Here is a 15,343-nt window from a genome sequence, read left to right as displayed (position 1 = left end):
ACCTGTGTCCCAATAATTTGCAATAAGTGATGACACAATTTTTACGGAAAGTATTGGAATTAACAGTTGTGCATTTTTAATGCACCTGGTAAATGCCAGGACCCCTATTACCAGTACCACGGTAACTTCCTATATATGAGGTAACTCCTGTTACTGCATATATCGCAGTTAGGAGTTTGACAACAAACACCACACGCCCACAGTTTTCCCCTTATAGATTGTAGCACAATAAATCAGCTAAAATTCGTCAGGTGCAAAATTCTCAATATTTATCAAGACATGTGAATTCTGGTGTGTTGTGAACAAACGTGCGTATTATTCTCCCTTTTGCAATACAAACTCTTAGGCCTCGAAAGAGTGTTAGGCTTAATGGTAATTACTACATGTAGAGATAAATAGTGCAACAAATCTTTTGATTGTGCGTTAAAAAATGCATGTGTTATTTCGCACACATGCTAAATACCACGTCTGTAGTATAAGTATAAGTATTAACTTTATTTAGATATAAAATATCCATAAAAGTACAGGGCAGAAGATACCAGCGACAGTACAAATTGTTAAAAATAGCAAAACGTAAAAACAGTGGGTACATAAAAACTTCCAAATTGCATTAGCGGACTTCAGTAACATATATGTGTTAAAATAGGCAAAAATATACACAGCAACTGTAACAACAATGGCATTTGTGCAAAGAAGAAGTTTGAGGACTTAACAATTAGCAATGTTATGATGATGGATACAATCAAATGGTCCACTACTAGCAGCAGACTGAAAGAGTGCGGTCAAGTATAACCAATTTTGGGAGCATTTGATAAAGTGCGGTTTAATGTATACTGTATGCCATTAAAATAAAACGTTGACCAGCACTACCGGTTATTGAGAAATATTGCGGTATGCGTAGCGTATGAGAGTTGTGAGGCCTATGTTCAAAACTGTGTTCTCTGGATTCAGAGCTGCAATTACTGCCAGCCTGCAGGTCCGGGTTCCTAGCCTATTCCACTCAACTTTCAGTTTTCGTCTGCGCTGTGGCGCAATTGCAGGACAGAGACAGACCACATGCTCTAAAGTCTCAGCCGCCTTACCACACCCCCTGCACATTACATCCTCTGACGTACGACGCCAGTGAGGTAAATCCTTTAACAATTGCCAGTCACCCAATCTAAGAGCCAAGAAGCTAAGCTTTAAATACAAGGGATAAGTGCAAAACAGATAGGGGAGAGGAGTGGCCAGCCCATAGGAATTCATTATTGCCCAAGCATGTTTGCGTTTAGCAAAATGAGCTTTGTCAGCAATTCGGGACCACAGTCGAATGCGTTTCGTAATGCTGATTTTAAAAACGGCCTTACTAGGGTTAAGATCCCATAGTTCGCCCACAGATAATTGGTTAACTGAGTCCTTGAAAAAACAGCCATTCGACCCCCCTGGGTTTTTCTGAGAAATGTCAGACCAAAGTAATGACTCCAGAGTACCTGGCTCTGCTTGTCTTAGTTTGTGGCACAGATTCAAATAAGAGCCAGTATTCGAAAATTCGTAGTTTAGTAGACCCAGTTCTAATCTAATCTGAGCTGCAGAAGCAGATTTAGGCATGTGGAGGATTTTTTTGTAGATTGTGATCACATGTTGGTTTAGGTTAGTATTTAATTTCCCCCTAAATATTTCAATGCCGTACAACAAAGTTGGCCCGATGTTTGCTCTCATGACTTCCAGTAGTGGTGTTAAGCTCGGTCCGGACAGTTTTTTTGAGAGCTTGGAAAAAGTCACCTGAAGGTTCATGGCTTTTAATGATATTTCACTGCGTTGTTTAACAAAGGAACCCCTGGAGTCAAAATTGACCCCTAAATATTTGTATGTTTTTCCAATTATGAGGTTCATCTTATTATATAGCCATCCACCTCCCAGGTAGCGTTTTCTTCCAAAGATTACCACTTGGGTTTTCTTTAGATTTACCTCTAAGGAATTCATAGTGGTGTAACTGTGCAATTTGTTTAGTAGCCTTTGCAGACCTACCCAGGTGAGACTAAAAAGAACCAAGTCATCTGCATAAAGATGATTGCTAATTGACTCACCACCGATCTTGGGTTGGTGGCTGTTTATTTCCTCTAGGGTCGCTGGTAAATCTGCTATAAACAAGTTAAAAAGTAGAGGGGCCAGCACACATCCCTGTTTGACGCCTCTGGTTGTCATGATTTTCCGAGAGAGATGTGTGCCAGACCCCAGCTTTACTTGTATCCATGTGCCTGAATGTAATTGTGTTCTGTCGTCCAGGGGTTTGGCCGGGATCCCCCATTTCTTTAACTTTACCCATAAATCAGCCCTGGGGACCCGGTCAAAGGCGGCTTTGAAATCTACAAAGCAGCTGAAAACAGCCCTAGATGTAATAAGTGCTTTCTGGATGATTATAGACAGTGTCAATAAGTTAGTCGTGGTGCCCGAATTTGTAGTGAAGCCTGTCTGGTTCTTTGGAATCAGGTTGTTCAGCTCTGCCCAAGTTCTCAGTTCCTCCAGAAGAATGCATGCATAGTATTTTGCCTCAATGTCTAAAAGAGCAATTAATCGATAGTTGTTTGGAGAGGCGTGCGACCCTGACTTGTAGATAGGATGGATTATCGCGCCTCACCAGGAGTCCGGGATGATTGAATTACTTAGTGCACAGTTAAAAAGATTGGTTAGGTATCCCGACCAAAGGGTTATGTTTGTTTTAAATAGGATTTGTGGTAGACCATTCGGGCCGGGTGCTCCATCAGATCTTGCTTTTTGTAGTACTTTAGTAACCATTTCTTCAGGTATCAACAAATCTTCTCTCAAAGATTCCAAGGATTCAGTGGAGGTGCTCCATCTATTGGTCTGACTTGCCTTTGTCGTGTAGGAAACACCTGTGTCAGTGAAGGCCGTTCCCTCTGTAGCCCTAAAGTGGTTGGTCAAGAAAGCAGCCCAGTCGGCTTCTGAAATGTTTGCGCTCCCAGAGGTGTGCGAACCCGAGTTTTGGCGATGGATTAAGGCCCAGAATTTTCTTGAGTTGCGGTTTTTACTCCCCTATAGTAATTGGCACCAAAATTGATCCAGGTGGAGTCATTGGTCTTTTTGTTGAGCCAACCTAAATGACTTTTGGACAGTTTTGTACGTATTCAGGAGCTCAGTGTTATCTGGGAATTTCCTGCAAGTGGGCAGTGCTTTGTTTCTCATTTTCTTTAATGCCATAGTTTGATTTGAGATCGAAAACTGAGGGCCGATGTGAGCCTTATGAAAGTGCTGTTTAGACGGAAAAAAGGCTTATCAAATGGGAGCAAAAAGTGGGCCATGTTTCGGTGGCGGGAGCCACCAAATCAGGACCACCTGCTGTAAAGATCACACATTCCTTCATTACATTGGTGGAAATGTCGTCGCTCCATCTAAGTCGTTTTAGATTTTCCGTGTGGGTTCCTGTACATGTTGATGAGGCAGTATTGTGATAGGTTGGCTTCACATTAAGGGTGACGACTTGTGCTGTAATTGCCCAAGTGTTGAAACAGGGCTGCGTTACAGATGGTGTAATCAAGATAGGATTGTTTGCAACCATTTGTCCAGGTCCACTTTGGTGGGGTGTCTTTAAAGGATCTCCCATTCATGACCAAAAAAACGGCACTATAAAGTTGCAACACACAGAGCTCTCCTAGGCCACAGTATGCTTGATTTTGTGGTTTTGACTGTGCCTCTATTTCTAGTGATGTAAATGGAGAGAGCCCTTCAAAATCAGCAGGATTTCCCTAGAAGAGGTTAGTGTTGTAGTCTTTGGTGATCATGCAATCAGAGTGGGGATAATCAATAGCCAGGTCACACACGATTTTAATCAAACGTGTTAGATGCTCCTTTTTCGAACATGTACTTGGGTTGATGTAGAGGTTTAGTAGAAGGAACGATCTATGTTTGTTCCATGAACTAATTTTTACTCCAAGTAACCAGTCCTCTTCAAAGTTCAGTTGCTCGATCGGGCCTTTTAAGTTATTTGAGAAGTAGATCGATAAACCGCCTTTGGGGTGGCCATAAGTGCAGGCTCTAGTTGCTGGTTTCAATATTCCATGAAGCCCGTCACTGGGCAGTTTCGAATAGCCCATGTTTCTTGAAGGGCTATTAATTCGTGCCCAAATGTGAAATTGTGCGACTCCAGATTGGTCGTTTTCTGGTGGAGACCACTAATGTTCCATGAACACAGTGTGAAAGGCAGCTGCGGATCAGAATTTAAAAGAGTTGTAGGCGGTGATGCTTGAGGTCTTGATGGAGCCGAGTTGTTGCGGTTTGGGAGTACATGGTGGTTTCCCAGTGGTCAGTCTGATGCTTTTCGGGACAGGGCGGCCGGAAGCCATCCCCAGTCTGGGGGGTTTTCAGTGATGGGGGCTTTGGCCCATAGGTTTTCAGTCAGTTGAGACGTGCCTAAGGCATTTTTTTGAATTGAATACGGCCCGTTTTTTACACCTGATGATCTTATTGGGGTGACTGGGGCCTGTAAAAGCACTATGGGGTAGCCTGGGGTAGAATAAGGCTGGATTTTGATACCCCATTGCTGAAAGGTGTCCTTTGGGCTAAGATTAATCGTGCCCATGTGTCAGATCTGAATGTCATCAGTTTAGGCTAAGAAGATTGAGATCCTCTTGGTGGCAGAAATTCAACGGACTCTATCTCGTCGGATGTCAATACCTCAAGACCCGGGACACGGTTTGCTAATTTAATTATGTTTGATCTATTTAAGATATCGTGCTGTCTATCGTGCTGTCCTTTTGATATGTATTCAGGAACAAGGAGTATTTTAAAGTGTTGAAGGTCACATTTTGCACTATAAGTAGTCGGGCTAGATTTAGGCAGAATGGGATTATCAGTTTGAAAGCCTAAGACTGGTCCCTGATGGTGTTGTAGTGGATCTCTGGAACCTTGGCTAGATGTCTGGGGTTCCTTAGATGCCGTTGAGAGATTGGTGAAGATTACTTTCGAAGGGATAGGACTGGTATTTGATTTTTCAGAGTGAGGAAGACTTGAAAGGGAGACTAGTTGTTGTTGAGCTGACATGTCTGTCGTCCTCATTGATGTTGGGACGTTAGGTATTCCCCTTATTTTTTCGATCCCGGACTGTAAGTCGGGAGCCTCTGTTTCCACAGGTGAAACACTTGGATCGAGATGCCGCACAGAAATGTGTTGACTGACGTTTGAGTCTGGCTTGACCATTAGGGGACTTTGACAAATACCTGATGAAGTAGGTGGTGGATATGAGACGCTTGTGACCTTATTATTATCAGCAGTTGTAAACAGTGGGAATAGCTTGGGAGGATCCACTGGTGGATTTGGTCTTAGTTTGTTTCTTTGTTTACGTTGACGTTTACGTTCTCGCTTGCTGTGGCCTGCCAAGGGGACAGGAAATGCTTCAGAGTTAAGAGCTGGAGCTGCAGCTGATTTGGCGGGAGATTCTACCACGTTGTTACTGGTAGGATGAGGATCCCCTCTCTCTGACTGAGGACTTATGACCGACCATGGTTTGAAAGCCACAGATGGTGACAGGCCTTGTTCTTGGGTGGATTCCTGGGGATGGATGGTCCGGATTGAGGTAGATCGTAAATCCCCGATCACCAAAGAGCCAGTGGCGGACGTGGTCAAGGGGTCGATCAATTCCGGGTTGGGCGATTGGGATTTCTGAAGTAACTTGTCAGGGCATTCCGTTGCTCGGTCACCTTTCAACAGCTTAACTTCGTTGATTACAGTAGTTAAAAAGACTGGGAGCGAAGAGAGAGAGTCGATGATGGGCGAGCAACAACAGACTTACTGGACTAGTTTGGATGACGGTTGCGCTCCTATTATTAGGTTGTTCAGTTTTTCCAACTTGTTGTCAATCCCTGCTGTAAATAGGGCCAGGGTGTTCAGTAGGTCCACCTATATGTCCAGTTTGTCCGAATTATATTTTAAAGCAGTGACTGTAGATTGAAAAGTTTGGAGAAGTTGAGGCCAAATACTAGTTGTTGTTCGGTCATCCGGGTTTAGGTCAAGTGATGATCTGGGCTTAGGTGTAGTTTGAGGGTTTTTAAAAAAGAAAGACAAGTCCGATAGCAATTGATCATTTAAGTCAGTTTTTTGTGGAGACTTTGGAAAAGCTGTTACCACTGCTGGAGGTAAAGATAGTCGCGGTTGAAGTTCGATTGACTCTGAACTGCCCTCAGAAGGACTTGAGCCCTGTGGTAAGCAGGAGCTGATTATTTCAAAGTTGGACACTGCATCTTTTTGAGTATGAATTTGTGGAAAAATTAAGAGAGTTTTGTGGAAACGCAATTGGAAGGTTCTCTGCTTGCAAGGATAGCTGTGATTGGGTACTAAAATTATGAATGAGACTCTCGGAAAACAGTGGTTTGGGACAGGGCTCTTGCTTACAGATGACGTGGGGGAGAAGAAGCTGACTTGATGAGGATTGATGAGTTGGTGAGGGGTTTTGAGTTGCCCTCATAGAACGCTCCGAGGCAGTGTTCTGGTCATCAATTGATGATCCAAAAATAAAAACATCCGGTGTTAGAACAGATTTGTTGATTGATGATTGAGGCAGTAGAGACGGGTGCTCACTTGGCTCAATTAGATGCTGGAGGTCGCAGAGCTTGGTTCTTTCAGAGGCTTAGGGGGATGCGGGGTACTTCACTCTCCTGGGTGCTTTTTTGAAATAGTCCAAAAGAGAGGAGGTTTTTAATGCGATCTGGAGTGTTGCATGGGAGGGTGAGTGCATATTGCTGTTAAATTACCCTCCGTTAACTTGGGAATTACAATCCTTTGGTGTGACCATGGGGGTTGGCGGGTTCATGGAGCTGACTGGGGCACCCTCCACGTCTGTGGTCGATCGTTTAAATTTTTTTCCGACTTAGTGCGGCAGGTGCTTTTCTTATTTTGCCAGATCTCATCCCTTCTGTTATAATATGGAACTTGTTTCTGAGTCTGGGTCAGGGTCAATGAATTATAGCACTGGTTCGGGTGGGTCCTCTGTCGTCCGGTGTGAAGTTGACAGCCGTACCAACAAGTTGTCCTCGGGGGTCAGGGGTGTACGTGAAGAAACAGCTTGGCGCTAAATCTTTTCTTGTCCTAGCCGACAAAGACAGTTGACGTTGGGCATGGCGCGCAGGCACCCCCCGCACTCTTTGTCCCAACACTACCCCTTGCCTTTCACCGCCTGCGAAAGCCTATCCGACCTGGCACCAAGGGCAGACTCCCAGGCCCCCGCACCAGGTATGGCCCCCACAACTCCCAGACCTGCCCAACCAAGGGAAGGCACAGTGGGAGGAAGTGGGAGGAGGGGGGGGTCGGGGTACTGGGGGTACTGGGTGAGCCAACACAGACCAAGTCTCGTCTGGCGGTGGGGCCGGTGGTGGTGGCAGTGGGGGCGAGGGGAGCAGAACCAGGGCTAACCAGAGCTAAGCGGGCGGGCACCCTGAGAGGCAGGCTGACAAGGAAGGGGGGCCGAAGAGGGAGGCAGAGCACGTTGCAGGTGCAGGGGCTAAGGGGCTAAGGAGCTGTAGGAGCCAGGCCAAGGACCAAGTTGCGACGGGTAGTAAAGACTGAGTGGCAGCCTGGGCAAGTGATTCGCTGGTGACTTGCACCAAGTGAGGCAGTTGGAAGTGAGGTCAAAGCCAGGGCCAGACCAAAGGACCAAGGGACCAGTGACCAATGACCAAAGACAAAGCAGGAGACAAGCGAAGGCGAGGGCTGGAGCGGACCAAAAGGTTCAAGGTTCTAGCCACCACACCAAGCCCGGGAAAACGGGACAAGGACTGGCGCAGGACAAGAGCAGCAACAGGGAAAGTGCAGGCAGGCAGACCGTGAGCACGGCTGTTCAAGGCGTCCGCAGTCCTAATCGACTCAGGACCTTAGATGACCTTAGGTGACCGAGACAGCACCAGCACAGGACCGGCACTAACACCAGTACACCAGTACAATCCGCACAACCTGCATAAACCCCACAAGCCACTTACTTGGCCCCGCCGTCCCCGTCGTCGCTGTCTCCCTCGACCTCCTCTGACACACACCGCGCTGCTGCAACTTCCGCCGCCGTGCTCAACCTGAAGACCGAAGCCCGAAGCCACCTGCACACCGCCCGTGCTCCGCTTCGCCTCGCTCTCCCCTCACCAGTCCGCGCACGTGAGCGTGCGCGCTAAGAGTAGCTCTGACCGTGGTTCGCGCCCAGACGCGATTCAATGCGAAGTCCTGAGACCACGTCTGTAGTCTATGTGCGCTATTCAACAAATGTACTATATAACGCATGACCTATTTTAAACATGCGTTATTTTCCACATGTGATAAATAACACATGTAGTAAATAACGCTCAATAACAAGTACCCGAGGTAATTAAAAACTAGTAAAAAATACCACCTTTAAACACCACCAGTTAAAATCAGGTTGTAAAAATCCATGAAAGTGTAGGGAATGAAAGAAAAGTTGTAAAGCAATCAACAAAAATTGAAAGACTAACACAATATTGCAAAACAATGAAGTACGTGAACTGTTTGAGCTGAAATTAGTAAAATGTCACACACGCACCTGCACTCAGGGCCAGATTACATAACAGCCAGAGACAGATAAAGCTATCACAGGTTGCTTGCAGCAGCTCACCGTTTATTCTATAGTCCCGCGAAAAGGATGCAGCACATTAGGCCACTATACAAGGCAATGCCAGATCCATGTTCTGCAACAAAAACCATGCAGCATGAGGATGCAAACCAGACCCCCATTCATTGACGTCAAATGGTGCAGCAAGCTTGAACTCCAGAGGTTACACAGACTCAATTCGGGCACCAGACAAAATATATTTTCACCATTACGGATACCAAGGAGCCCAACAAAGGAATCCACTGCCATTCTTACCCCTTACTGAAAATGCTAGAAGAACTGGAATTCATGGCCAACTGCACCACACAGCAGGCAGTAGGATTGGTGCGAGGCACTTCTCAGTCAATCTTTAGCTAAATTCTCTGCTATGTGATTGATGCTTTGCAGAGAGTAAGTGAGCAGCTAATGACAGCAAAGCAAACATCTATGCTACAGCAGGATTTCTGGATAACCTAGGGTCAACTGGCTTCAATCAGGTACATGTGGTGAACTCAGGTAGACAGGAACAAGTGTGCTGAAACTGTTAAATGAAACACACTATTCATATGCAAATGCTCTGTGCTGATGTTGATCTGTGTATACCGAACTGGTGTGTTGTGTGCTGTGTACTAAAGTACAATGTTATGATGCTGATGAGAAGCCACATTAGTAATAGTGTGGTAACATATGCTTAAGGTGCTGGGCAGACGATATATTTTTTTTTTTGCAGAGTTTTATATAGTGCGAACTAGACCCGAACCGAATCAGGTATCAGAGCGCTTTACATACTTTCCAGTTACGTTACATGAGCACACACTTTCATTCTAGGCACGGGGAGATTACGTGATTTGCCCAGAATCACAGGAGGTTTTTGGCATAGTTACCGAGACTCGAACCCAGATCCCCAGGTCCGAGGTCGAAGCCCCCTTCATCATCAATTTTACAGTGTATGATGATTATTACAGCCTAATATCAATACATGTCAGCAGTACCATTAGAGAGTTGTTAGCCCCTATGAAATATACATGGATCAATGTGAATATGTGTAACAAATTACATAAGCCACTCTTCACAACAATGATGATTCTCAGCCAAGTCAACTTTTTAACAACCACTGCACTTCCATTAGGACTCTCATGACTGTTAACTTGGATTCTTCTGACCTCTGTTTTTTATGTCTTCCACTATCGACATGTTGCGAGTGGTCATAATTGGTTCTTCCCACAGTTTGGGGTAGAGCTGAGGTGGAGAACTAGCACCAGATGCCATGTTTTAGTGCTTGTGGTTGGCAACTCACTTAAGTACCTCGAATTTTAAGGTTTAGAACCTTTTTTTAATGTGGACATGTTGATTCAGTATTCATTTTGGCCAATATCTCCGTCAACAAACATGCTTTTCTTTCCTTTTGGTGTTTGCTGCAGCATGAGATGGCACATTAGATGCTCATGGTGATTTACAACCTCTTTGTCCAAGATGTCCCATTTAGCATCCCTAAACTTGTACTTCTATTCCATACCTGGGTCTATGATAGAAAGGTTTGGCAGGTTTCTACATGTGATAACAGAGTGGTATCAGTTTAGTTCGAAAAACTTTATTCAGTTGCAGGAAGGATACAACCATAAAAGTACATAGCTAAAATACATATAAATGTATAAATGCAAATTATAAAATCCACAGTCCTTCATCCAAATCTCCCGTTTATGTAGTACATAAAACACAGTGAATACAATAAAATATCCAGCCCCGATTCTATTATAGCAATATTGTATAATAGTGTGTGGTTAAAACAAGTCTAAAAATAATATATACAATTAAACTTACAATTCGATAGTACAAGTCAGTAATGTAAATATATCAACGTCTTGTAGATCGAAGAACAATAGAATATATGGTACTCCACCCATTAACTGTTGTCATTTGCTTTCCTTATTTTGATAGCATTCATTATAAATAAAGAAACACTGTAGCACACATAGGGGCCACCTAGTGACACAAAAAAGTTCAGTGCGGATTTATGGGTTCGGATATTCTTGTCAGCAAAGATAGGTTTCAAATAACGAAGCCTGAGATTCTGGTACAGTTTATAGACCAACAGAAAGTGCAAGGTGCTTTGTTTGCTATGACCATCACAGGGACACATAACTGCTCCAGAGGGGCAGGACCTCATTTGAGGAAAAGCAACTATGTGGTGCACAATACCACTTCTCAGCCTTGTCAGCACAAAACGGGTTTTTTATAATGTTTACATATGTCAGGTAATGGTTAGCAGCCCCCTCTTCCTTATTCGAGGACTTATAGAATATTACTGGTGATTTTTCCCCTCATCTAACTGGCGTTTGTCCAGCCTCTGACAGATTGAACAATTTACCAAGAAGAGAGTTGATGTATAATAGCCAAGTTATATTTAAAGTGTTATCCAAGGTTAAACAGTGAAGAATTGTTCTTCTAGTAAAACTGGTTGAATCTTTGGCCCAAAGTGATATCTATAATGTTGACTTGGCGAAGCTTCGCCCTTGGTGCACAGAGGAATTATCACTTTATGCTCAGAGCCTCAAGGATATAATTGATGTAGACACCTTCCACAAAATTAAATGGTTGAAGGAGACTAGATCGCTACTAGTGAGTCTGGTTATGATTGAATAATGGGAAGATCCCTCCAATGCTGACTTTCCTTCAAAAAGGATCTTGAAAGAAAGATACTGGGAAATGGTCCTTTCATCAGCATGCTCTAAAGGACTTTCCATACATCTGACAGGACGTTTTTTAGAATATTAGTCCTGGCCTGACTTAGAGAAATATTGGGATTTTATTGAGAAGCCGCACGATCGAAAACTGTATTTTCAGCTCAGGGTGGGCACCCTGCCAACTAGGTCTTTCACTGGTAAATGGGCTGGAGCTACTAATGACAAATGCCCCAGTTGTTCTGATCAGCAGTCACTTACTGTTCTTCTGCCCATTATATGCTGCACCACGTCGTGTGTGGATAAAACCTATATGTAATTTAATGGGCATTAGAAGACATGTTGAGGCTCTGCGAATTTTATGTACAGATCCCACTCCACCCATAGCCATAGCCATGGCCAAATATTTGAGTTGGGCATGGTCTATACGATCAAAGATGCTTCCAGTTAGCTAGTAGTAGACCCCCTGCTCTATTCTCTAGTACCATGCTGGTCATTTGCAACAAGAATCATTGAAATGTGGTAAGAATGATTTTTAAAGTGATTAATTTTAACAATGTATTCGACAGTATTACAGTAATTTAATCACATCTTAACTATTTATATGATATGATCTATTATGGATGTTTTAAGATTGAGTGGTATATTGATATATTGATTTACGATGTTTTTTTATAATGCTTGTGCTTTTATGACTTAACTGTCGAATAACGTTTACATGAAAGGAAAGATGTCCATAATAACAAGGGTCTCACCAGAAGGAGATCTTCTAAAAATTGTAAATCAATCTCAATCTCATTATGGTGTTTGCTGCACATGGTGGCAAACATAGAAGTCGTTTTAGAAATTGTTTTTCCTCAATTTGCAGAGAATGGCCATTGGCGTAGTCCCAGAGTCCAGCCCCATAAGTTGCCATTGTCACGCCCTTAGCTTTGTATATAGCTACGATTTTTTAAACGGGTCGGCTACCCAGTTTTGTAGCAAACTTAAAAATCCCCTGGGAGACCTCGCCCATTTTGGCTCTGGTACACGAGACATTTGGGGTACTATCAATAAAAAAGGTTCTGCAAAGTTTCCGTGTTTGGTTGCAGATCATGGTGAATATTTTGGTTTTGTTACTAGCCATTTTCTCGGAAGCCATATATTCACCAAATGCCTTCATTAGTTTCTGCAGACCCACCGGTGTTCTAGCTAGGAGTTCAGCGTTGTCTGCATAAACCAGCATGGGTATTGGAAACCCTGCAGCCTTAGAGGCATTGGTTTGCATTGACTTAAGATGGCTATCCACCCCATTAATATAAAGTGAGAAAAGTAATGGTGCCAATACACACGCCTGACTATTGCCACACCCTACTTTAAATTTTGGCATGCATTCTCCTTGAGGGCCGAAATGTACTTGACTAGATAGCTTCTCATAAAGTCGTGAGAGTGATATCAGAGGTGGCTGTGGATTCTGTTTGTCTTGTTTCAAACGGCTTTGTTCCCACAACATGAATGCCAGCACATTCCCACACAGGAAGGAGTTGTTGGTGTACTTTGAGGTGTCCTAAGATCCTTTTGAGTATTGCTTTGGCGGTTTCTGTTCTCTAGAGATTAAGGGCCATATGTATCAAAAAGTCATTTTGCGATTCTCAAATAGCGATTTTTTGCGAATCGCTATTTGAGAATTGCAAAATGCTATGTATGTAGGATTTGCACTAACTTTTGCGAATCCTACATATTCCTTAATTGCGAATCTCAAATTTCGCAATTAAGGAATACCTCCCCATTCATCCTATCGGCCCAGAGGCCTAGAGGCCTATAGGAATGAATGGGAAGACATTCTCAATTTGCGATTAGCAATTAGCGAATCACAAATTGAGAATGCAATTTCAAGGGTGCAAGGGTGTCAACAGGACACCCTGTTGCACCCCTGAAATAAGCATGGGTGCACATGTGGCACACATACATGCCCTAAGGGCATGTATGTGCGTCACATTGCACTTTGAAAAATGCAAAAAAGTGCATTTTTCAAAGAAATCGCAAATTACCACCAACTTGAAGTTGGTGGTAATTTGCGATTCCTTAAGGCCAATTTGCACTTTTTTGGTGCTTCTTACATTGCATTTAAGGAATCACAAAATTTGTGATTCCTTAAATGCAATTGCAAAGTAAGGAATCGCAAATTTTGCGATTCCTTATTTTCCACGCAGATTTGCATCATACATACTATTTGGCAAAACTGCGATCGCAAACGCCGAATATCTGCGAATATCGGCGTTTGCTAATGCAATTCTGCTTGATACTTATGGCCCTAATTTCCGCACTCTAGCAACTTCCACTGCACCATAATGACACCTTAAGTGTGGAGATGCACAGAAGGACACTGACCATTATTTGGGAATGTGGTAAAACAAGTTCCTATCTTCACAATGAAGATAAAGAATACACTTGCAGCATTTAACTAATTCTTTCTTTTTTCAGATGGAAACACACTCATAACAGAACATTCCGTCGTCACTCAAAATACCACTTGAAGCAATACTATCGAATGGAACTGAACAACTGATATGAAAGACTGTTAAATTCTTATGCCTGTGACAGCACCAATACAATCCAAATGTAACACGGTGAAATAGCTAAGAAGAGCTAACTACATTTAATTTCTGCAAGCAATTATTGATAGGTTTAAACAGCTGGCTTAAATTGTATTTTGAGAGTCAGATTTTCACTTTTCCCTAACCCGATTTCGTACTTTCTCAGGGAGTTTGCAACGTATTTAATTATCAGTAAATGCTCTTGGTCTCAGGTTGTTTTACAATTTCAATGTCAGTATATATTCTTTAGGACTGTCATTCACATTCAGTTTTCTCATATCTCACCGGCTTCAGCAAAGTGGTTTTGCTCTCCAACATTGCCTTTGCTCTTTCCTTTTAACGAGACCCCAATTGTAGTTTCACACTTTATTTAATACCTTTATCAATTGTGCCTGCACCTCCCCTGATGAAGGAGGTTCCTCACGTTTACCCCCATTTGTTGTGATGAATGTATTTACTGTGTTATGTATAACAAATATTATTCCATGACAGTTTTTTTCTAACCTGACACATCTTTCATGTTCATGTAGTCATGATCATCATCATCATCAATTCAACTTTATTCTGCTAGTTTACAGCCATGAAAGTGCATAAATGTGATAAAACATCAAGATATGGCATAAAATAAAATGCATAGTTCCAGTTAATACATAAGTTCCACAATCGAAAATAATACATTGTTTGATAGATCTGCAGCTAATAAAATCTTATACCTAATATTCTTCCTTAAATTCAAAATAAAAGTAGCAAATTTAAATCACACTGGAGGGTCATTTAAAAGTAGCAGACACTCCAAGGCCACATTATAGTATCTAATACTAGGTGCAGCAAAGATGGGTTTGAGATAGTACCGTCGATTTTTTGGGAAAAAACTATAGAAGAGCATAAATTTAGACCAATTACCTTTCTTAAACACTGGCACCACAATATAGGTATCCCATGACGATGAAATCATACATGTATCGGAGCATTGATGCACCCTGGCCAAGATGGGTCCCCATAGATCTATAACAGTTTTAAAAACATCTACCGGTACCCCATCCGCGCGTCGAGCCCTACCCCCAGCACTTGCATGCAGAGCTAGGATCACCTCTTCAACTGAGATATCTAATGGGAGGGGTTTCTGATTATGATCGTCACATGAGCCTCTACTCCACCCTCCTTATGCCTATGTTGGAAGATGCTGGCTAAATGCTCCACCCATGCTTCGCATGAAGTGTCATCATTTTTTAGAAACGGGGCATTTACCATATCCCAAAATAGTTTGCTATCATTCGATTCAGCCGCTAAAGACAACCTAGTCCATGCCTCTTCCTGGAGAGACATTTTCCTCAGGGCAATTGCCTGTTAGTAATCTGTGCAAAGGGATTTAATGAATTCCTTATCCCGAGGGGAACTATGTAGGGCTACCTTCAGGCACTGGATTGCCAGAGAACATGAATGGTCAAACCATCCCTTGTTTTTGTCCTGATGGGAATGCACTTTACACATCAAGAGTGCATTGATGG

The 15,343-nt window shown here is 43.0% G+C and overlaps 1 protein-coding gene across 1 annotated transcript in view; it reads left to right on the top strand.

The window, feature by feature from the left end:
• LOC144828070 (adhesion G protein-coupled receptor E1-like) overlaps positions 1-15,138 on the top strand; it is a 230,359-nt gene extending 215,221 nt beyond the window's left edge. The window contains exon 11 of the mRNA XM_078686206.1: positions 13,723-15,138. Coding sequence (XP_078542332.1) covers positions 13,723-13,775 — 53 coding nt within the window. The 3' untranslated portion in view covers positions 13,776-15,138. The remainder of the gene's footprint in view (positions 1-13,722) is intronic.
• Positions 15,139-15,343: the final 205 nt, after the last annotated feature.

Source organism: Lissotriton helveticus, chromosome 4_1, assembly GCF_964261635.1.
Source record: "Lissotriton helveticus chromosome 4_1, aLisHel1.1, whole genome shotgun sequence".
Taxonomy (NCBI): domain Eukaryota; kingdom Metazoa; phylum Chordata; class Amphibia; order Caudata; family Salamandridae; genus Lissotriton; species Lissotriton helveticus.
Note: the sequence above shows the minus strand (reverse complement) of the source record. Positions and strands in the feature narration are given on the sequence as shown.